The sequence below is a fragment of the Cnephaeus nilssonii genome (genome assembly GCF_951640355.1).
Source record: "Cnephaeus nilssonii genome assembly, chromosome: 14".
Lineage (NCBI taxonomy): Eukaryota > Metazoa > Chordata > Mammalia > Chiroptera > Vespertilionidae > Cnephaeus > Cnephaeus nilssonii.
The window spans coordinates 24,302,049-24,325,918 of NC_137085.1; the positions used below are offsets into that span (position 1 = coordinate 24,302,049).

The 23,870-nt window shown below is 46.3% G+C and overlaps 1 protein-coding gene across 2 annotated transcripts; it reads left to right on the forward strand.

Moving 5' to 3' along the window:
* Positions 1–526: 526 nt before the first annotated feature.
* On the forward strand, positions 527–17,615 carry PGAP4 (post-GPI attachment to proteins GalNAc transferase 4). Of its 2 annotated transcripts, none has more exons than XM_079790158.1 (2): positions 527–726; positions 13,667–17,615. In XM_079790158.1, the coding sequence occupies exon 2, from the start codon at positions 13,744–13,746 to the stop codon at positions 14,953–14,955; it is 1,212 nt and encodes a 403-aa protein (XP_079646284.1). In that variant the 5' UTR covers positions 527–726; positions 13,667–13,743; the 3' UTR covers positions 14,956–17,615. The 2 variants fall into 2 exon arrangements, with proteins under 2 accessions (XP_079646284.1, XP_079646285.1); XM_079790159.1 differs by lacking the exon at positions 527–726 and adding an exon at positions 734–1,108.
* The last annotated feature ends 6,255 nt before the right edge of the window (positions 17,616–23,870 follow it).

A 23,870-nucleotide genomic window follows, 5' to 3' on the forward strand; every position in this document is an offset into this window, starting at 1 on the left:
GTAAATTGGGGGTGGCAATCCCTAAGGTACAGGAGTGAAGTGATAGCTAGAGGGAATGTTCATAAGGTGCCTGGGGTAAAGCTGGATACAGTGGAGACTGGGGGTGGAAGCGGTGTCCGTTATTATTACTTGAAATGTATTGTTATTGTTGAGCGTATTACAGACGTCTCCCGTTTTCCCCTTTGCCTCCCTCCACCTGTCTCCAGCTCCACCCCAGACCTTCACCGCGCTATTTTCCGCGTCCGTGAGTTATGCGCAGAGGCATACAGATTCTTTGGTTAATCTCTCTTCCCCTCCGCCTCCCCCTTCCCTCTAACATCTGTCCGTCTGTTTCATGCTTCCATGTCCCTGAACCTATTACGTTTTTATTATCGGCAAAAACAAATCCCTCCAGCAGAGAACAGCTGAGGCTGCCCACAGCGCAGAGACTCAATCCCTACCTCCTTTCAACTTCCTTCGCCCTGAGCCTGCTGTTCCCTCCCTGCCCATCAGTGGGCGCCTTTCGCCGTCATTTTTATCCCAAGTTAGCTTTGGGGGTTGCCTTCGCTCCGCAGCTCGCCGGTCACATGGAGCTGCGCGGCGCGGGAGGAGGCGAGGCTCAGGCGCGCCCCCAAACCGCTTCTGGGTTCGGCGGTGGCTCCTGCATGGCACGGAAGCAGCCGGTCTAGGCAACACCGGAGGCGGCCCTCCGCGCGCACCGAGGATGGAGCTGACCGCCCCCACCGGGTAGGTGTCCGCTGCGCACGATCTTCCCCGCACCTTTGGCATCGCGACTGGAGCGCTCACCGGAGAGACTCCAGATCGCGGCACCGGGATGAGGGGCCGCAGCTGGCGCGGCGAGCAGCTGCGGGCTGGCTCAGCCCGGGAGGGCCTGCGCCGGGTCGTGCGCCCTGGGTAGGCGGGCTTCGCTTTGGCCCCAGCCGTGGAGCCGGCCGCTTCCTTCCAGAAAACTGTGGGGACCCCGGAAGGGCTCCCCGTGCGTGGCCGGGGCCCGCGTCAGCGCAGGAATGAATGAGGGTCGCGGCGAGGGCGCCTCCCCACCCTGCGCCCGCTTTGGTTGCGCCGCAAGGCCCACAGGAAGGTGCCAGCCGGCCGTGGGCGAGTCCAGGTAAGACCCCCCTCTCCCCTCCCCGGCCCCGCTCCTGCCCAGCCTGGCGGGGCCCAGCAGCCTCGGAGCAGATCGCCTAATGGCCGCCCGCCCGCCCGCGGCACTTCCACCCCTCGGGCCGGCCCGGCGCGCCCTGACGCGCTCCTGCGGTGATGGGTGTCTGCGGGCGACCTCGCAGCCCGGGGGCCGAGAAAGGGCGGCCGGGCACGGGAAGGCGACCCTCCCAGGTCCCGGAAAGACCGGCCGGAGGGCGCCAGCGCAGCGATCGGGACCGTCAGCCTGGGCCTGCAGGTGTGGAAACTGAGGCCCAGGCGCGGCGGGGACTGCCCAAGGTCAGCGGCGGACGACGCTAGATCCGGGACTCGGGTCTTCCGCTCCCGCTCGCTGTCCGCGAGGGAGAGCGAGGGGCGCGCCGGCTGGCCTCGCCCTCCCCCCGGCCTGGGCTCGGGAGGCGCCGGTGCCGCACTGCGCCCGCCCGCGGGGCCGGAGGGCGAGAGCTCGTGCCGGCTGGGCGTGCCCCCGGCACCCCCCTCTGTCCCTTGTGGTCCACTGGGGTCCGCCGGGCGGCTGCAGGGACCTCACAGTGCAGACCTGCGCGCATTTCCCCCAGGGAATTAAACCCCTGGTCAGGGAGAAGAGCCTTTTTAGGGGTGCATTTCCAGAGTGCACTCTGCCAGGTACCGGAGGAGGTGAGAAGAGACAAGTCTAACACTTAACGTTACTAAAATTGTTAGAAATTTTTTAAAAGGAAAAGTTTATTACAAAACATTCCGGAAACAAAAATGTAAAGGAGAAAATAAAGATAACTTAAACTTCATCTCTTAGATGGTGGAGATTTTTCTGGATATGTTAAATTTTCCCTGCATGCACACAGTTAAACCAATAACATGCCCCCCCCCCCCCCAAAAAAAAAAGATCGTTTTAATTTGCATGTCTGATTACCCAGGGGAAATTACCACCTTTTCCAATGTGTTGCTGACCCAGGGGCAATCAACGCCTCTTCCTATATGTCTTGGCCTTTTGCATTTGTGTGGGTGAATTGACTTAATTCTGTTGCCCCCTTTTCAGTGGACTTTCTGTTCGTGATTTTTAAACACTTTATATATTACACATTAAAGTAGTAATTCTGTCATTTATGTTGCACAGCCTTTCCCAGTTTCCCTAATGTTTTTTGTCAGTTTTTTATCGTTGACCATATATAAGTTTAACTTTTTATTTAGTCAAATCTATTATTCTTTTTCTGTATCGTTCTGCTTGAGGGCCTTGCTGAAAAGGGCCTTTCCTAACCCAAGTTTATATAACTATTCTCCTGTAGTTTCTCCACGTACTTTAAAGCTTTCATTTAGAAATTTAAATGTGGAATTTATTCTAGGTTGAGTTGTAAAATGGAGAGCTACTGGTTAGCCAGTTGCTGCAAAGCTATTAAGCCAATTTTTTTTTACCCCTGATTTAAATTTCTACAATTATGATAGAACAAATGATGACATATTTGTATCTGTATGTGGATTTTTGCATATATTTCAGTATATTTTGGTGTCAGTGCACCAAATTTTAATTACTGAAGATTTATAAGAGGTTTAATGTCTGGTTTGGCAGGTTCTTATTACCCACTATCATCATTTTCCTGGGTTTAAAAAAAATCAGTTTTTTTAAGGTACAGTTTACGTGCAAGAAAAATGCACAATTTAAATGTATATTTTGATGAATTTTGTCAAATGTAACCACCCTCACAATAATAAAATTATGGAGTACTCCATTAACTTGATGTCATCATTGCACAGGGACCATGTTAATTTTCAATATAGCCTTCCAATTTTAGTATATGTGCCACCAAAGTAGCATTTCCTAGCAGTTTCTGTTAGTACTAACTCCAGATGATCTTTAGACTACTCTGCTTAAGGGAACCAACCTCTTCCTGCTCCACCAAAACAAACAAACTACATTCATATTTCTACTCGGTTTTTGATAACAAGGGTCCTGAGAGTAGGGTCACGTTCACCCTCCCAATGCCTGACACACAGGACTCAGTATTTGTTGAATGGGTATTTGTTAAATTCAACAAATGATTACAAAAGTAATATCTACTTTTTGCATATAGAAAGCAGAACTGGAAACCTCCATCCCCCATACTTTCCTCTCTTCCGCACTACTAATAAATTATACTCCCCGTTACACATAAAATGATCAGACTGTGAACATTTTTCTACAGTTTGCATTGACGTAGCTTGCATTTTTCCCTTAGAGACTTTTTACATCTGCTCAGTTGCTGTAACAAATTACCATCGGCTGTGTAGCTTAAACAGCAGAAACATTTCTCCCAGTTCTGGAGGCTGGAAGTCTGAGATCAGGGGCCAGTTTCGTTGGGCTCTGGTGAAGGCCCTGTTCCTGGTTTATAGAAGGCCGCCTTCCCGCTGTGTCCTCACTGGCAGAGCAGAGAAAGGAAGCAAGCTCTCACCTATCTCACTTACAAAAGCACTGATCCCATGAGGAGAGCTCCAGGGACAGGACCTAATGACCTCCCAAAGACCCTGTCTCCCAGTACCATCGCACTGGGAATCAGGGTTTTCATATATGAGTTTTGAGGAACATAGACATTCAGTCCATAAAAGAGACCTAGCTAAGACTCTCTTGTCAGTATATGTAAACGTTTCTCTTTTCTTTTTAATGTCCCATATCATCCTCTGGTGTAATGATCCTAAACATCTGCCCTCTTTCTTCCTATAAAACTGCCCCGAACATTCCCTATCCATCTTTGGTAGCATGTGTTTGCATTTCTGCAGGGTAGATTCCTGCAAGTAGAATTTCTGTGTCAAAGGGTATGTCCATATAGCATTTTTATAGACACCATTCCAACTTTCCCTCCAAAGGTTGCACCAATTTACATGAAAGTGCCCATTTGTTGAACCGGGCCACTTCCTCTTGAAGTAAATTGAATTGACCTTATGTTAAATATGTCTTAAATTTATTTCTGTGTATTTTAGATACCACTTTGTCTGGTATCTTTTATCCCATTAGTTAATTTGGTGATTGGTTAGATGGAACTGATTCGTGTATTTATGTAATTTGTTTTACATATTAATGTCACTGCCCACATTCTGAAAGACTTCTGTCATTTCTAATGTTAGAAATGAGCTGATCTGTGCTCATGTGACCAATTTCATAGCTGAAGAATTGGGGCACATAGAGGTCAACCGACTTGACCATGGTCAGGTACTGAGCCTCTTCTGTGTGTCGAGTACTATACTGGTCTGTGAGGGAAACCAAAGAGAAATCAGACTGAATCCACTAACAAGGGCTTTATACATTCCAAGGGCCATGAATAAAGCCAGGGAAGGCAGCAGGCACCATGGGAAAAACATGGGCTATGAAATTTGTCCCGTGTTTAAATATCCTGTTTGGAAGTTGGTAGCTTCCCCCCCACATCTAAATGGGATTCGTTCCATTACTATTTGAGAGTGTTATTTTGGTCCGAAGAAATAATGTGAGTCTAGTACAATACTTGGATATGTAGTTGGAGCTTAAGTGGTAGCTATAAATAGGTACAGTCTAAAGTAGAAAGTGACAAAGGAATGTCTTTCGCTGAAAGTTCAAGTAAAGTGCCCTAGCACTTGAGAAGAAAAAAAAGTTTTTTTCTGGTCGGCCGAGATCAGGGTTGGCTTTTGGAAGAGTATCTTTGAGCTGACTCCTGATGGTTGATGTAGCCTCTGGGAGAAGAAGTGGGTCTGGAAAGATAGTGGGAACTGGATTGTGAAGAATCTTGGCGAAGAATTTGGAGTTCGTTCTACAGTCATTGGGGACTCCTTGAACAGTTCTACAGATAAGACTGCCACGTTCAGACCTGTGCTGCCGAGTGTCGGATGCTGCTAATATAAACCATTCCCATCATTTGCACAGTGTCTTGTGCCTGACAAAGGCCTTTCATAACTGTTGTCTCATTTCATCTCCACAACACCCCCATAAATGAGATAGCTTTTATTTCCCATTTTGCAGAGAGGCAAAACAGCCTTGGCGAGATCAAATGATCTCCTGACACAAATTCACCTAATTAGCAAGTGTTGCTGTTACCAGGTCACTTCAGTGCCAGGGCCTGGCCCCGGGCCTGCCTGCGTGTCAGGGCCTCCTGTCAGGTGACCTCCAGGTTCTTGATTTGCGCAGGAAAAATTTCAAGACGGGTTGAAGTGAGAACAAAGCAGGTTTTATTCAGGCAGAGAAAACGAAAGAGGCCAGGGCTGGGGTGAGGCTGTGAAAGAAGCAGGAGTTCACATCCAAATGGACATGGGCCAACTCGCGGGTGAGTTGCGCACGTGGTCTACCTTTTCTTGTGACTTTACGTGTTTCCGGGGCCCGAGCGGTTGTTGCTAAGCGTTGCTGTGCCAAATTCTGACTCTGCCTCTGGTTGGGAGGGGGCCTTGTTGTCCTTAACTTCTGAGACCACCTCAGGGGGTTCTTGGATAAACTGTTTCCTTTTGATCATGCACGCAAGTGGGGGCTCTGGTGAGAGGATGTCAGCTCTGCTCCTACATCCTCATTCCCCTTGTTGAGATTTCCCTGAACTTCTTTCTGTCCTGTCTCACTGGGACCCAAACAGCTCCCTCTGGAAGTCAGAGGCCTTTTGGGAGCCTGGTGCAGTCAGCTGGCCTGGATGGAGGTTGTGAGGAGTAACCGGGGAATGGAAGCGAAGAAGGGCAAGGGGAGGAGAGAAGAGGAACGGCTAGGACTTGGGACGTGGATAGGCGGGAGAAGTCAGAACGTCCTGGTCTTTCGGACCAGGTGCCTGGAGAGCGGTGGTGCGGTTTGTGGAGGAGGCTGACTTGGGAAACATGTGCCACGGGGTCGTTATCTCCTGGTGCTCCGCTCAGCCTGGTGCTCTGCCTCCCCTGCTCCTGTGACCCTTCAGCTTCGTTTTCAGAAGAGGCACTAAAATGTGACTGCCGCTATCGGCCCGTTTGTTCATCCTCGCCCTGCTTCATGGGTATTTCTTGGGGTCTTTGTCCTTCGTTGCCTGCCCTGACAGCTCCATCCTAGACGTGGGAACAGGCATAATCCAGTTTAGGAACTGTTTGTGTTTCAAAGTGCACTAGCAAGGGATAGACAAGAATTTCAGTAATCCTTGTGCCTTAGGATCGGGGCTGTGAAGGTAGGGTTGCGTCCAGGCCACCTCACCGATGCCAAGCAGTAGACAGCGTTGTTGGAGTATGGGCCTGAGCCGGCATCCTCGTGGAGACTATGGAATTCTGGGAAAGGCAATCAGAGTGGTACTGTAGGCACAGCTCTTCGTCTGTCCCACCCCTGTGACTGGGCTGGGAGTGGAGAACTCCTTCCCTCAAACCTACCAATGGAAAGTTCCATGCTTTCCGGTCTGTTCTCCTAACGCCAGTTGTCTTAAAACCAGGTCAGTAAAGTGAACTGAATTTTAGGTGGGATTGGTCACCGCATGCCACTGTGCAGCCATTGGTTAAATCCTTTAAGAAGAGGTTTTAAAAGCTAACAAGAACATGGTCCTGAATGCCTACGTAACGTCATGTAGCTGGATTTTAGGCAGAGGAGACATCTGATCGTTGAATGGGGGATCTGATCCCAGCTCCCATGGCTGAAGGTGGGTGTGCTAGATTGCATTGTCCCCCCTCCCTGGAGAGACATACATTTCCCTAGTCATGGACTTCAGGCTTGGCCATATGTTTTTAGGACCCCCTTTCTTGTGGAAGATTACATAACTCCGCCCTGTTGTACGTCAGAGTAATTATGTGACTTGCCCTGGACAGTGAATGTAGGTGGGCATGACGTGAGTGATTTTGAGCGGCAGCTGTGAGAGCCAGCATGTGGCTCCCTATCTGCCCCTTTCCCCTCTGCCACAAAGCCAGCCATGTTGAGGGAAGAGGCACTTCTGCCTGCCTGGGTCCCGGAGCGCAGATGACATGGAGCAGAGACAGTGGACCCATAATGGACAAGTAATGCGAGCAAGAATCAAACCTCAGTTTTTATAAACCCCTGGGACTCTGGGGTCATTGCTGTAGCCTGTTCTGACCTATACAGTATATCATGATAGGGAGCCAGATGCCTTATGAGCGAGCATTCTAGAAATTTCCCAGGCTCTCTGGGCCGATGGCGAGATCCTATCTTTTTCCCTGAGGGCTTGGAAACCAGTCGGCTGCCTCCCCTTCCTCTGCTCTGTGGAGGCGTGCATTTCTCTGGCTCACTGCTTTGGCCAGTGCACGGTGAGTGGACTTGACCTATGGCACACTTAAGCGAGGCTGTAAATGTATCTGCATATTTTGATTCCTGTATAGTTGCCATCCAGCAAGGGAGCACGCCCAGGTGGCCCTTCTGCAGCTTGACAGGAATGGGATGTATGTGCAGTGGCCTGATTCTGACCTGCAGTCTGGAGCTGAACCCAAGCTGAGCTGTAGCCGCCCACAGACCAGCGACCAAGAAATGCATGTTGTTATTGTAAGCTATGAACATCTGGGGCTATTGCCTTGGCGAGGTGACTCATTTGGTTGGAGCGTTGTCCTGTACACCAAAAGGTTTGGGATTCGGATTCGATTCCTGGTCAGCACATACTTAGGTTTCAGGTTGTATCCCCAGTGGGCGAGTGTGCAGGAGGCTACCATTGATGTTTCTCTCTCACATCAATGTTTCTCTCCCCCCCCCTCCCCCCACCTTTCTCTCTCTCTAATAAAAATCATCCTCGGGAGAGGATAAAAAAAATCTGGGGCTGTTCATCACCCTGGCAAGAGCTGATCAGTGTCAGCAGGGACCATGTGTTCTCTGAACGGAACTCCTCTCCTTCATTAATCATCCATAGAACAGCAGTCTCACACCAGATTTTTAAGATTTCTGAGATGTTAATGATTTCATTGCTCCCAGTAGGGAGATTGCCTGGGATTAAAGGTCCTCTTTATATCACCACTAGGTTCTTTAGTTTCCATCCCAATAAATAATGAAATCTAAGGAGCATCGTCTTGCTTGCTTTATAAACACAGCTTTAAGGAAGTCCTCTCCCTCCCCTCTGCTACCTGGAACACACAAGTCTCTTTCGCACCAAAGTTCTGGAGCCAGCCCTGCAAGCAGCACACCAGGCCCCTTAGCAAGATCCTAGGCCAGCGGCCGCCAACCTTTCGGACCTCACGGACCACCAGTGGTCCGCGGACCACCGGTTGGCAACCACTGTCCTAGACCAAGCATGTCAAACTCACGGCCCATGGGCCGTATGCAGCCCACAACTAATATTTTTGCAGCCCATCCAAAATAACGGTATGTAAGAAACGTTTTAATAAAAATTTCGTAACTTCATTTTTACAACATCCTGTTGTACATAATTATTAATAATGAACTACAACATTCGCTAATGACTAATTACTATAATGGTAAAGTGCTATTCATTATGTACAGGCGCACCATTTCTCCCCACTAATACCAGCAGCGAATGTTTTAGCAGCCGCCTGCCACTACATTAGTCTTGTACTGACTTGTTTGGTGTGCGCAACAGGAAATACTTCGCTCTCGGAGAACAAGAAAAATAGGTTAATTTGCGTTACGCTTATTAATTTGTGCAGTTATTCAGTGTCTGGTAAGTTAATGTTCAAGAAAAAATATTAATTTTTATTAAAAAGTTCTATTATGTTATGTTGACGATTACTCATTTATTTCAGCCCTTTGTATTCAGCATGTCTCTATTGAAATAAACCTATGTTTCTATGAAAATTGAAGCTTTTGTTTTTTTGTGGCCCACATAAACTTAAACCTTGTTTATTTGGCCCGTGTTAGCCTTTGAGTTTGACATGCTTGTCCTAGACCCGTGGTCGGCAAACTGCGGCTCTCGAGCCACATGCGGCTCTTTGGCCCCTTGAGTGTGGCTCTTCCACAAAATACCACGGCCTGGGTGAGTCTATTTTGAAGAAGTGGCGATAGAAGAAGTTTAAGTTTAAAAAATTTGGCTCTCAAAAGAAATTTCAATCGTTGTACTGTTGATATTTGGCTCTGTTGACTAATGAGTTTGCCGACCACTGTGCTAGACAATTCAAGCAGGAAGCCCAGGGCCTGGGAGAACGTGGTGCTCTCGGGGCCTCTCCAGTCCTATCTGGGGTAAGGGTGTGCCCTCAGTCAGTTTGTTCATTCAGTAAATATTGTGGACTTGACCCTTCAGTAGTGCTAGGTGCTGGGTATCCATGGAGATCAAGACAGATAAGCTTATGTTTGGCTGGGGGAGGCTGGCTGAACCAAGCGTTAGCAAGGACTCTAACAAGCTCCTGTTATACATAAAATTGCTGGGATTGGATCTTTATGTCAAATATACTAAAGTTGAAAATTTACTTTCTATAACTCAGTACCTTTAAACCCAAAGGGGTAAATAGGTATTTAATAAAATGTTTTTATCTCACCCTAGTCCCTAAGCCACCTAGTTCCCTTCTTCCTGTCGGGGCACATGTGGGAGGCAACCGATCAATGTATCTCTCTCACATGGATATTTCCCTCTACCTCTCTCTCACTCCCTTCCGCCACTCTCTCTAAAGATCAATGGGAAAAATATCCTCGGGTGAGGATTAACAACAACAAAAGTCTGTGAAGAATATGCAGCAGACACAGTGTGTGATGCACAAAGTCTAAAATACCACTTACTGTCTAGCACTTTACAGAAAGAGAATGCCAACTTCTAGTCTTGAACATACTGAGGAAGGGAGGCAGTACAACAAGATGACAGAGAAAGGCAGGGCCCAGATCGTAAAGGGCCTTGTGGACCATGATAAGAAGTTTGGGTTTTATTAAGAGATCAAAGGGAAGCTAAAGAAGGGTTTTAAGCAAGAGATTGACATGATCAGATGCATATTTTAAATCAATTGTATGCATGCACATTTATATGCGCCCTACACACACGCACACACACATACACATGCGCACACATACACACACACACACACACACACACACTCCTGAAAAATCCCACCCCTGGACTAAAGAGTGTCACATGGTTGCGTTACTAAAAACTGTCACTAGAAAAGTGTGAGGAAGGAGGATGGATAGCAGTTTCATACCCAACACAGAGCTGGGCTTTGTCATTATGATCACATTGTCATCTTAGCACTTCATATGTGTCTTGCACTTTCCAAGCTGCAGGCCTTATCTGTTGGCCGTATTTTGTTCCTTCGAAGTGGGTACAGCTCTCTTGGGTAGGGAGAACAGGCCGGAAGCCACCTGGATGACTCTGTTCCCAGGGCCAACTTGGCTAGCAGGATCGTGAGCTCAACCCCATTTCAGTCCTTGTTTTCCACCAGCGGTGATGTGGAGCTGGCGAGGCCGTGGAGATGTGCAACCTGTGATTTATTAACTCCCTTGACCTCAGCAGGTCCCAGAGAGGAGCGGCCAGTCTGCAGTACTCTAGAAGTCACAAGCCAGCAAGCTGGGGTTGTGTCCTAGTCAGATCTCTCCCTGCTTATCTCCCTCTTGAGTGCCATTCAGATCTAGCACTGGGATAGTCTCTCTCACCTCTGGGCTTTCCCGGTATAATCTGCTCCTGTTGCTGCAATGAGACTTGTCTGTCTGCTTCCTTGAATTTACTGTGTCATCACATAGTAAGTCCTCACTTAACATCACTAATGGCTTTTCTCAACTTTAAGGGGAAATAATGTATAATGAAACCAATTTTACCATAGACTCTAATTGATATAAATAAGAGTTAGGTTCCTACAGCATCTCATCAATATTAGAAGTAGACAACATCATTTGAGGACCTGCTACACTGCAGAGATGTTTGGAATTCTACACCCTCTACCTCTTTCCCCCTGTCCCCTCCCCGCAATCATCACACTGTTCATGCTCTGAAACATGTTTAATCTTCACAGAAACCCTATGTGATAGGTATTATTATCTCTATTTTTGAGGTTAGGAATTCAAGGTGTGGAGAGTGAAGTGACTTCCCACTAAGTGAGTGGCCAAGTTGGGATCCAGACCAACACATACTGGTACAATATCCTGCTATACATAACCCTATATAATAAAAGTGTAGTATGCAAATTGTCCCCTTGAGCAGAGTTCTTCCAGGAGTTCGACCAGGGGGCAGGCCAGCCAAGGGAAGGGAGGGATTACCTGGCGGTGGCCGACAGCCACTAGGGACCCTACCAGTGCATGAATTTCTTGCACTGGGCCTCTAGTTATTAATAACAAACTACAACGCTCGCTAATGACTGATTACTATAATCCTATTGCATTCATTTCCCTTACGCGCCTTACGCACAGGTGCACCATTTCTCTCCACTAATACTAGCAGTGAATATTTTAGCAGCTGATTGCCATGTCATTAGTCTTGTATTGACTTGTTTGGTGTGCGCAACAGGAAATATTTCGTTTTCGGAGAACAAGAAAAATGGGTTTATTTGCCTTACGCTTATTAATTTGTGCAGTTATTCAATGTCTGGTAAGTTAATGTTCAAGAAAAAATATTAATTTTTATTAAATTGTACTATTATTTTATGTTAACGATTACTCATTTATTTCAGCCCTTTGTATTCAGCATGTCTCTATCGAAATAAACCTACGTTTCTATGAAAATTGGAGCTCTTGTTTTTTTGCGGCCCACATAAGCTTGAACCTTGTTTATTTGGCCCGTGTTAGCCTTTGAGTTTGACATGTTTGCTGGTTTGGCTCAGTGGATAGAGTGTCGGCCTGCAGATCAAAGGGTCCCGCGTTCAATTCTTGTCAACGGCACATACCTTGGTTGCAGGCCCTTCAGGCCCTGGACCTGGTCGGAGGCAACCAATCGCTGTTTCTCTCACATCGATGTTTCTCCCTGTCTTTCCCTTTCTCTTCCACTCTTCCTAAAAATCAATGGAAAAATATCCTCAGGTGAGGATTAACAAAAACAAACAAACAAACAAAAAAGCATCTACAGATGTAGAGACTAGGTTGGAGTACCAAACTTTCATTACTCACAGAAATAACAAAAGAATCCAAGAGGTCATTGACAGATACAACCAAAGATAGTGCACTGGAGAAAATATTTAAGTCTCTAATATAGAGGTGGTGAATGTCCGGCCCACGAAATTATTTGGTCTGGCTCTGCCAAGGCATTAGGAGTGAGTTAATTAAATGTTTGACCAAATATAGCAGGCTAATTTTTTTATTTTTTTATTTGTGCAGGAAAGATTTCACAGCATGAATCCAGGTGATTGTGAGGGCACATGTACTAAAGCTGGGACAGTGAAACAAGGAAGGGTCTAGGATGGAAGCAACAGGAGAGTCTGGACGGGGCTGCGTTGGCTTTCTAGAAGCTTTATGGGAAAGAAGTGAGCCTAGGGGGGGCTGCAGTCAGCTCACTGGAGGAGTCAGAGAAAAGGGGCCTTAGGGATAGGTTCTGGGGGTTTAGCCCAGGAGGAGCTGCTGCTGCCCACTGCTCCCCTGGCTGCAAGTCTCATGGGGTCCCTTAGGGTTGAGAAAATGTGTGTCTGTCGGAAGAAAAGGGAAAAGCGAGGGTGTGCTCCCAGGAGGGAGAGCGAGCCTATAGCAGGCTAATTTTTTTAAAAAAAATTTTCTTTATTGATTAAGGTATTACATATGTGTCCTTCTCCCCCCACTGCCCCCCACCGCCCCCACTCATGCCCTCACCCCCCTGGTGTCTATGTCCATTGGTTAGGCTTATATGCATGCATACAAGTCCTTTGGTTGATCTCTCCCCCTTTACCCCCACCCTCCCCTACCTTCCCTCTGAGGTTTGACGGTCTGATTGATGCTTCTCTGTCTCTGGATCTGTTTTTGTTCATTAGTTTATGTTGTTCATTATATTCCACAAATGAGTGAGATCATGTGATATTTATCTTTCTCTGAATGGCTTATTTCACTTAGCATAATGCTCTCCCGGTCCATCCATGCTGTTGCAAATGGTAAGAATTCCTTCTTTTTTACCGCAGCACAGTATTCCATTGTGTAGATGTACCACAGTTTTTTAATTCACTCATCTGCTGATGGGCACTTAGGCTGTTTCCAAATCTTAGCTATGGTGAATTGTGCTGCTATGAACATGGGGGTGCATATATCCTTTCTGATTGGTGTTTCTAGTTTCTTGGGATATATTCCCAGGAGTGGGATTACTGGGTCAAATGGGAGTTCCATTTTTAGTTTTTTGAGGAAACTCCATACTGTTCTCCACAGTGGCTGCACCAGTCTGCATTCCCACCAGCAGTGCACGAGGGTTCCTTTTTCTCCGCATCCTCACCAGCACTTGTCGTTTGTTGATTTGTTGATGATAGCCATTCTGACAGGTGGGAGATGGTACCGCATTGTCGTTTTGATTTGCATCCCTCGGATGATTAGTGACTTGGAGCATGTTTTCATATGTCTCTTGGCCTTCCTTCTGTCTTCTTTTGAAAAGTATCTATTTAGGTCTGTAGTAGCAGGCTAATGTTTAAGTTGAGGAGGATGTTATAAATATCCAAATGGCCCTTGGCAGCAAAAAGGCTTCCCCACCCCTGCTCATTTCTAATAGCGACACAACCTAGAACTGGAATTTCTGGTTTGGGATACGCTGAGTCCTGTCCCTTTACCATTCTCTCCCTCCTCTTTCTTTAGGTTTGACTTGCACTGAATTGGGCCTCCAGTCCAGGATGGTTTGTTCTTGGGACCAGACCTGACCAGAAGTTGACCTCATGAGCACGTCCGCCTCCCCCGCGGCCATGCTCCTCCGGAGGCTGAGGCGGCTCTCCTGGGGCAGCACAGCTGTCCAGCTCTTCATCTTGACCGTGGTGACGTTTGGCCTGCTGGCCCCCCTGGCCTGTCACCGGCTTCTACACTCTTACTTCTACCTTCGCCATTGGCATCTGAACCAAATGAGCCAAGATTACCTGCAACAAAGCCTGAAAGAGGGCGAAGCCGCCCTCCACTACTTTGAGGAGCTGCCGTCCGCCAACGGCTCAGTGCCTATCGTCTGGCAGGCCACCCCCCGGCCCTGGCTGGTCATCACCATCGTCACGGTGGACAGGCAGCCTGGCTTCCACTATGTCTTGCAGGTGGTGTCCCGGTTCCACCGGCTTCTTCAACAGTGCGGCCCCCAGTGCGAGGGCCACCAGCTCTTCCTGTGCAACGTGGAGCGCAGCGTGAGCCACGTGGATGCCAAGCTGCTGTCCAAGTACGTCCCCGTGGCCAACCGCTACGAGGGCACTGAGGACGATTACGGCGACGACCCTTCGACCAACTCGTTTGAGAAAGAGAAGCAGGACTATGTCTATTGCCTGGAGTCCTCCCTGCAGACCTACAACCCGGACTACGTCCTGATGGTGGAAGACGATGCCATTCCGGAAGAGCAGATCTTCCCCGTCTTGGAGCACCTCCTGCGGGCTCGCCTCTCCGAGTCCCACCTCAGAGATGCCCTTTATCTAAAGCTCTACCATCCCGAGAGGCTCCAGCACTACATCAACCCGGAGCCCATGCGGATCCTGGAGTGGATCGGTGTGGGCATGGTGCTGGGGCCTATACTAACCTGGATATACATGCGGTTTGCCAGCCGTCAGGGCTTTAGCTGGCCCGTCCTGCTCTTCTTCTCCCTGTACAGCATGGGCCTGGTGGAACTGGTGGGCAGGCACTATTTCCTGGAACTGCGGCGGCTGAGCCCCTCCCTGTACAGCGTGGTCCCCGCTTCGCAGTGTTGCACCCCAGCCATGCTCTTCCCTGCCCCTGCGGCCCGCCGGACCCTCACCTACTTGTCCCAGGTGTACTGCCACCAGGGCTTTGGCAAGGACATGGCCCTGTACTCACTGTTGAGGGCCAAGGGGGAGCGGGCCTACGTGGTGGAACCCAACCTTGTGAAACACATCGGGCTCTTCTCCAGCCTCCGGTACAACTTTCACCCCAGTCTGCTCTAGTGCGCCAAGAAAGAAATGCTTTTCTGGAATTGGCTGCTGCTTGGAGATTCAAATACGGAGCTCCTTATTTAGACACGGTCGCTTGCAGATATTTCGTTGTTTAGCGTTGCTGGGGGTATAGGCACTGGGACAGCAGAGGAAAAGGCCAGTCAAGAAGCTTGGCAGGAGCAGCAGTTGGCCACAGGTCCGGACCTCTGTCCCTCCACACAGCCACACTGCCTCATGCAGTCTGACCCACCCAATGAGGGGGGCGTTAAAATACCGGTTACATTCTCCAGTTGTTTTCAGCTCTGCTTCGTGATAGACATAGGGACTGCCAAAAATACTGTGCACAGTGATGTGACTGTTTAAGGATGTTAAGGGTAGAACTTAGTGAAAGGTGAGGTCCTTTTGAATTGATTTCGTTCTCACTGGGCATGAGAATGGATGTATTTAGAATATACTGTATGTCTAAACAGGGAGGACCATGTTGATAGATTCTGCTTGTTTCCTTGACCTGATGTAATGAAAGCCAATAAAAGCTGTGCAGTGATGGTAGCCTGGAGGCAGGTGACCTGGCTTCCGTTACCTGCCTTTTTCTTCTCTGCACTTCAGTGCACTGATAACCAGTATTGTTAGTGAGAACTTTAAGGCACAGCAGAATTTGAAAGCACCTTATGGATCATCAAAGTCAGATCGCTTATGTTTATTAGTGACTTACTATTGAAGATTTCTTCATATTCTGATTATTGGAAAATTGGACATTGCAGAATGGTATTGAATGGGTGAGCTCTTTACTAACTGCATATCCCTTTCCCTAACTTTTCTGGCTAACCAGTCACCCTCATTTCCCTTTCTTCTAGGTAGCATGAGAAAACATGGACCGTGAAGTCAGAAGAACTGCATTTTTATTTCAGAGTTCTCGTATGTCCTGGTGGTGTGAACTTGGCCGAGTCATAACCACTCGGAGTCTCAGTTTCTTCACCTGTAAAATGAGAACAGTGGTACCTACCTTTTAAAGTTGCCTTGAGACTGTATGTAAAACACCTTATAAATGCTTAGCCCAGAGAGGGCACGTGGTAAATTCTAGTTCTTTTCTCTCCTGTAGTAAGTATATAAAATTCAAGTGTATTTTGGATAAAGATGTTGATGGTAGTGTTTAGAGTATGAGATAGGACGCAGCGCTGACACCTATGAAGCTGCTGTTCTAGACCAACCACTGCTAGAATAGAGGCTGACTTGTCATTGTGGCTTCCGGGGGGAACCCAGCTTGGCCACACCTCCAACCAAAGTAATTTTTCATTAGAACTGGAAGTGATCTGAGACACCGCTTGAACTTATTCCAAGACTATCATCTGAAAATTACTTTTCTCGAGAATTACAAATAAATGGCCTTTGTTGAGACTTAGGGAACCGGTGGGCAGCATGTCCCTTCCTAAGGACAGGTGGTTACGTGAGAGTTCACGCAGTTGTCCAGTCTGGTTCAGTGCCACATCTTCTGTTTGCGTTTACATTTCCCCGGGGAGCTTCCACGTGGGGATCCTCTCAAGAACAGGGAGGGAGTATACGGAGGTGGGGGTACAGGTGGCAGTGGGTTCACCACCACACTTTACAAATGAACAAACTGAGATCCAGAGATGTTAAACAGCTCCAGGTTCACACAGCTGAGCAGGACTGAAACATAGCCCTTCTGACTTCCGGCCCCTGTGGTTAATCCCATCCATGTTATAGATATCTGTGTAGTCAAATTCTCTTTTGTAAAATATGATTGTAACCTGGACTGAATAATGTCTCTGTAAACGAAGATGGTAGAAACTCATTGTCATGTGGGCCTTGGGGAACAAACAGGTACCAGTGTGTGTTGTGTTGTTATGGTGACCTGTTATGTATCTCCCAGGAATGTCCAAAGTGACCAGAGCTACTAGATGACTTATTCAAGATGTTCGGATTCCACACCTTCATTCCTCCTCTCCCAGCAACTGGCCCACCCCCATGTTTGAGAACAGAACCAGCCTCATGTTTGAGAATAGAACCACCCTCAACCTATAGACCTCTTGAGAGTTTATTGCAATTAATGATTGGATCTCCTCATGAAAATTTATTTGTCCAGTGGGAGAAGAGCCACATCTAAGCTAGAAAGGCTCAAGACGGAACCATTGCTGGTTTTCATTTCTGCTGTTTCTAATTCAGATGTCTACCACATGCAGACACTCCCTCCCCTGACGCCTTCATTCTGGATGGCCAAGGCCATCTTTGCCTTGTCTAATTTCTCTACCTATACACCAAGAATCTCCTCCCATTGATCTTAACTAGAGTCTGCCATCCTTGGACATTTTCTGCAGCTCAGTGCTGCCCTTTTATCTCTACCCACTTCTACATTTTCTTCCCTTTTGTCCCTCATTTCTAGAGTCCAATTTTTGTATATTGTCCTTGATTAGGACAGCTAACAGCTTCACACCAAAGCTGAAGTCTCTCAATTAATCCTAAGCAAGGGGACTAGTAGAGAACCCAACTCCCCTTCCCATATCAAGGGACATAGGTTACCAGGTCAGTGAAGGTCTCTTAACAGTCCTGCTCATCTTTCAGAGTTTAAATTATAGTCAGGCCTAAGGAGCTCTCATTTGTGACTGAGTGTATTTGTGTAGACATATTAGTTAAAATAAAAGCATCCATTCCACTGAGGTATCCTGAGAAGACTTTTTGTCATTGTCTTTTCTTTCGATGGGATGGATTTTTGTGATGTGGCAATTAGTATCACACACACACACACACACACACACACACACACACACACACCATTGTACCGTTCCAGAGTACCATTCAAAAGTATGGGCTGTTCACTTGAAAATTCATAACTGAATTTCTTAAATGGAAGGAAACACATGAATCGTGCATTCTTTTTTGTTTTTGTTTAAAGAAAAAATGGTAAGAATACTACAGTATAACTGGAGAGTACGAGTAGGACTTACATAACGATAGGGCTAATCTAATTTACCTTGGCTATACTTCTCACTTGGGAGAACTTATTTAATTGGTAACTTAATTTGGGTGGAGAGGCATTCTAATTGGAGTTGATTACTGTGGGACTTTTAGATACACTAAGATTCATTGTGAGTTGCGGTAACACATGCTATGAAACTGGGTAATTTTAAGTCACCTGAACAATCTGGATATTTTTATCTCAACTACAAGGAATTTGCTGAGAAATGTTCATTAAGTGGCACTGGTTTTTTTTTTTTTTCTGGTTGGATTTTATTTAGAAAACCCTTGGGGCTGTGTCAAAGACAGTTGGAAACTGAATAGTGCTAATGGTAAAAATAAAGTACTTAATATATTAGAGCTGCTATGGAGACCTGCTATGGCTGGCAGGTCATCCCACTACTTGGATGATTCACAACAATGTGAGTCATCGCTGCTGAATGGGAATTTTTGGTTTAGAATGGAACAAATCATCGTGACCTTTCCCCTAATCACCTACATGGAAATATGGATAAATGAACTGATTTTTAAAATACATCTATGTTCATCATTTGGAGATAAAAACATGAAACTCCAAAGGCAAATGATGAATTTATAAAAAATGAACAAGGAACAGGTGGCATCAGAATGTAGGAATGAGGCAGCTTTGTTATGTCAGAGAAATGAGAGAAGACGTCCATGATTAGAGTGAAGCAGAGGGCTCACGTTTGTCAGCTGTTCTTGTGTGTCCCAAACTCCCTTATATAATAAATCCTTTATGTATGTTCGACTGTCATGAAATCTTTATAGGCTCAGTCTGTGGATAATGCAGAGGAGCTCAACAATGGATAGTCAGTGTTCTGGATAAATAATTCATTACCTTGCTGGGTAGGACCTGGCCTTGTGGTGCATTTAAAATAAACTCAAACCCCTACATTACCTCCCAGGCCAGATGTGATCTGGCCCCTGCAAACTCGGACTTCATGTCTTATCATCACTCCTGTCATGGTTCTCCAAGCTCTAACCGCACTGGCTTCCCTTCACTTCCTAGCATTTCCTTCATGGCTTCTTGCTGCAAAGCCTTTCTCTCTGACTGAAATGCTTTCCCTTTGCCTGAATCTTTCCTATCACTCAGGTCTGAACTCGATTTTAATTCTCCTCCCTCTCACCCCCCAGCAGACTTCCTTTCCAAAGCAGCCTCCCCCCTTTCCAACCCCCAGGCCCATCTGTCACATTATCACATCACCCAGATTGATTCCCTTCACAGCTCTCTCTTGTCATTATCTGAACTTCCCTTATTTATTATTTTGGGTATTTTTTCCTCTCCATCTCCTGCCACAGAATATATAAGGTCCACAATATCAGGGGTCTTCTCTGCTGCATTTAATCCTTCCCCAAATCTTAGAGCAATACCTGACACATAGTAGGAAAGGAATGAGAATGAGAAAGAAACGGGATTTACAGTGGAACTGCTACTGAACTCAAGGGGTTCTCTGCTTGGGGTGTTCCAGTGGGAACAAGATGTGGTTGTTGCGAGGTGGTTTTATTTTCTTGCAGCAAGGAAAGGAGATGGGATTCATAAGCAAAGCTCTGCCTCCCCCAACTGAGCCTTGGTATTGCCCTCATACACTCTGGTCAATTACATGTTGATTTCTTCTTTGCAGTTGATTACTTTTCTTTCTTTTTTTTTTTTTTAGTTCCTGCCAGCTCATCCTATTTGTTTACTGCTGCATCTGCAAAATACTGTGCTATATTTTAACATTTAGCAAGAAATAACATTTAGAACTGCCCAGACCTTGAGACCCTTGTCATATCTAACAGAACCACCCACAAAAAATGAATATTGGAAGAAGAGAAATGAGCCTCAGGAAGAAAATTAGAAGGAGAAGAACAAAAAGGGAGGCAGTGAGGGTTAGCTATGATGTAGTTGGACCCTGTAAACGAATTTTGCATGCATTCCAGGTAGAATGGCAAGTACAAAAAGGAGCTTCTTGCACAACCACACACCTACTCTTTTTCTTTGCTGTTATTATGGTTTTGTTTTCAGTGTGTGTTGGGGGGGGGGGGTACCGTAAGGGGGTCCCTGTGTGCTACTTTCAGGGGAAGGCGGGGTTTTCTTCTTTAGGCTGCAACAGCTGCATTTTCCTGGGAATTATCTAGACAGGGCCACCACCCATGGTGGCACCACAGCCTGTTCTGGGACTCTGAGGCCACGAGGCAGGAAAGAGTGAAGGAATGATCCCCGCATTGTACCAATGAACTCCTCTCAGGTGACATGAGTGATAGGTTTCCACTGACCATGTATCTCTGAGCGCTAGGGTTGGCCTTTGGCAAAGTCATCTGTTCCGTGACTTTCGGTGTCTTTGATGTTTTGTTAGTGTAGCTTTGTTTAAATGTGAATAAGTTGAGTCCTTTGCAAAATTCATGCATTGGCAACACGTTAGACAAAGAATGTACCCCACCCCAATGTGCTTTTATCCAGAAAATGATGTAAGCCCTGGCATCGCTGTGGCCTGGGGACCTCAGACCATGGTTGTTTGTACATTCAAGCCCATACTTTTGAAACACAAGTCAACCGGTCTGTGTAGATTTCCTTCTGGTAACGTGTTTGGGCCATTCCTCCTGTCCTCCACCATACTCCTTTTCAACCCCCACACAGCCAGACTCCATCGCTAGCTGGGGTTCAGCAAAAGAAGCCTGGCTTTCATCTAGCCCCTCCTCCAATGCGGCTTATGATAAAGAAGGCAGGATCTAATCTTCCTGGAATCTACGTGCAGAAGTCTTCCTCTTTTGAAGAAGTAAAGAAAAAAGCATGTAACTTCTAAAAGTTCTTTTAAGAGAAATAGTGTGTGTCTGTCATATTCAAAATCACAGTTTGTGTATTTTTCTGCAAGGAACTACACCTAACAAATTAACCATACGTAAATCTAAATTTAGTGGTTTACCCCCATGTTAACAAATGCTTAAATCATATTAGCAATATTCAGACGACTCAGCTTTTTAAAAACTCTAGCTGAACTATTACCTAAAAATGCGCCAATGTGTAGAAACACACTTCCACATTTGAAACAAAATGCTTTGATGAGATTAGAATCCCGTTACCTTACCAGTTAACATCAGAGAAAGAACTGTTTCAGCCAAATTAACCCCTTGTTGTCACACTTAAACATTAATTCTCACACTAAAGAAGACATTAAAATTCACGATGACACGCCAGGAACACTTTAGACCATATTTGTTCTACAAAAGGCACCAGGTATCATGCCCTACATGTCAACTTACATTTATTGAGTGCCTACTGGGTGACTGGTACAGTGCTGAGAGTGGAGACACGGAGGTGCGTGAATAAGACATGCTGTCTTCTGTGAACCAAATGGGCTCCCTCGGCAAGCCTGACAAGCTCATCCTATATAATAAAAGCATAATATGCAAATTGACCAAACAGCCGACAGTGGAAAGACCATCCGGACGGCCTCCGGGACCACACTATGATACCACTGGCGCCAGGCCAGCCAAGGCAGGTGCAATGTGATTGGTTGGGGCCGAGCCATCGCCCCATGATCACCCCGCAGAGGGAGGCCCAGGCCACTGACTAGGGGGCTGCAGCAGGTGGGCGGGGCCTCCCTCTGTGAGGGAAGCCTGGGTCCTGGGTGCCAGAGGGAAGCTGGTGCCAGCAGCCAGGGGAAGGAAGGCCTACTCTTGCACAAATTTCATGCATGGGGCCTCTAGTTAACTAAAAGTAGCCACAATGGGATGTTTTGATCATAAAAAACAACAACCTCAAAACCTAACTGAGCCAGTTATGGGTGTCACATCCTAAGGCCTATATGATAGATTAATCTCTACCTTGACAAGCTCGGTCCATTGCTTTTGTGCATCCAGAATAACCTTCTTAAAATGTCAAGGTGATCTCTTCTCCAGATCCTGGTACAGTACAGGGCGAGACACCCCAACATTCCTCATTATTATCTCTTACCCACATCCCTCTTTATGAACTATACATGTGAAATGCTAACTGTCCACACCCACCAATGTAAAAGAAGTATGTATCTCTCTGTTTTACTTTTTATCCAGTCCTGAAGATTTCCCCCTCCTTAATCTGCCACCAATGGATTTCATATAACCTTTCTTATGTCTTTCCTTTGACTCTAATGTATAAAATCAACTGCAAAACTGCTGTTCTCTGGAGCATTATCTCAGTCCCTTGAGATTTTGCTTTGGGACTAGCCCAAACCTTTCTTTTAGGTTTGGAATTTCTTTTACCAACACTTCCTTTTAGGATCTTGGTGTCCGGTGGGGGAGTTAGTACACTGGGGTGAGACCTGGGGTGACAGGCTCACAGGGTGCCATATGTAAGTTGCCCCAGAGTACCACAACTCTAAGCTACCCCAACTTTCTCAACTGCTCTGCAACCTCTTGCTGAGGACAACATGGCCCCCTAAAGAAGCCTCCCACTAACAAAGGAAATGATTGACACAAAGATTATTGACAGAAATAGGTCGGGTGAAAGCGGAATTAGCCTGTCCCAGCTACAGAGAGATCAAGAGGGGGAGTTGGCTCTTGGAGCGGTGCTTTGGGGAGAAGATATATAGCTTTTGATGCAAGAGGAACAACCAGAATATTATCTTTGTACCTATTAAAGGTTATTTCTTTTTCTTGCATTTCAAGAAAAGCAGCTCCCTAATGTCCAGGTTTCTAATCCAAACTAGAAAAAAAGATGTGACATCTTTTTTCTGAAACTGAATTAAAAAATACACCTTTGGAAAAGAAAAAAATGACCCCCAGAGAACGTTGCTTGCCCAACTATGACACACCCTGTTGACAGCAACTTGCCACGCCTTCCTCATAAAAGAACCAAGAAAAGTCCATCCCATCTTGCTGACAAAAGCCTGCTGATCCTCAAATGGAGAGGACTGTGAAGTCCACACTTGTCCCCACTCCCTCAAGGTGAGTTTTGCTCCCTAAAGCTTTTCTAGTTCATTGTCCTTCCCAAGTCTCGTGGCCTCTGGGTTTCCTGTGTAAAGTCTGTTTCTTAATGTGGCTCATCTGCTCTGCGACTGACTGCAAATTAGTTCAGTGTCATGGAGCCTCTGTCCTTCTCGCAGGATGACCAGAGCTCAGCTATCACAAGCTGGGAAGGAACACCCTTCTGTGAACTCAGAAAAAAATTTAACTGAGGGCCACAGTAGTTCCTCTGCCTATTCTCATCAGTGTTTCCATATGGATCTCCAAGCCTGAAGAGGCTCATTCTTACTTTTTAAAATTAATTTTTAAAACCAATCCACAATGAAACAGTGTTGGCCCAAGGCCTCAATCTGGCTCTATGAATAGCGGGCCAAGCGGCTGCTCCCTAAAGAGTGGGGTATTTTGTGATATTCACAAGCATCGTTCATAATTCCTCAACTCCTTTAATCCTTACCTCCAAGGATTCCCCCATATGGATGAACTAAGCCGAATAGCCCAAAATAATAAAATAAAGGCCTGAGTTTTTACCAAGTGTAATTCTTTAAAAATATATATTTTTTTATTGATTTCAAAGAGAGGAAAGGAGAGTGAGAGATAGAAACATCAATGATGAGAGAGAATGATTGACCCAACCCACGATCCAGGCATGTGCCCTGACTGGGAATCAAACCGTGATCTCCTGGTTCATAGGTCGACAAAACCGCTGAGCCACATCGGCCAGGTGCAAATGTAATTTTTGACCAATTAGGAAGCAATAGTTTCTAATAGATTCTAACCACTTGCCCATAAGAAAATGGGATAGTTTGGCTTATATATGAAAATTCTGATTTTACTTGCCAAAGATGGGTCAGCTCAAATGAAAAAAAAAAAAAATGATGCTATCAGTCTATTTCTTTGAAAGAGGCGTGTGGAGTGTTTTGCACTCTCATATGTCAGGAAAGTATGTTGTAAATTTTGCAGGTTAGTTTCAGTGCACGAGTCGGTTGTAGAGGCTGTAGCATCAAGGTGCATTA

Coding starts and splice junctions, on each gene's coding strand:
- PGAP4 (XM_079790158.1), top strand. CDS start 13,744: ATGAGCACGTCCGCCTCCCCCGCGGCCATGCTCCTCCGGAGGCTGAGG.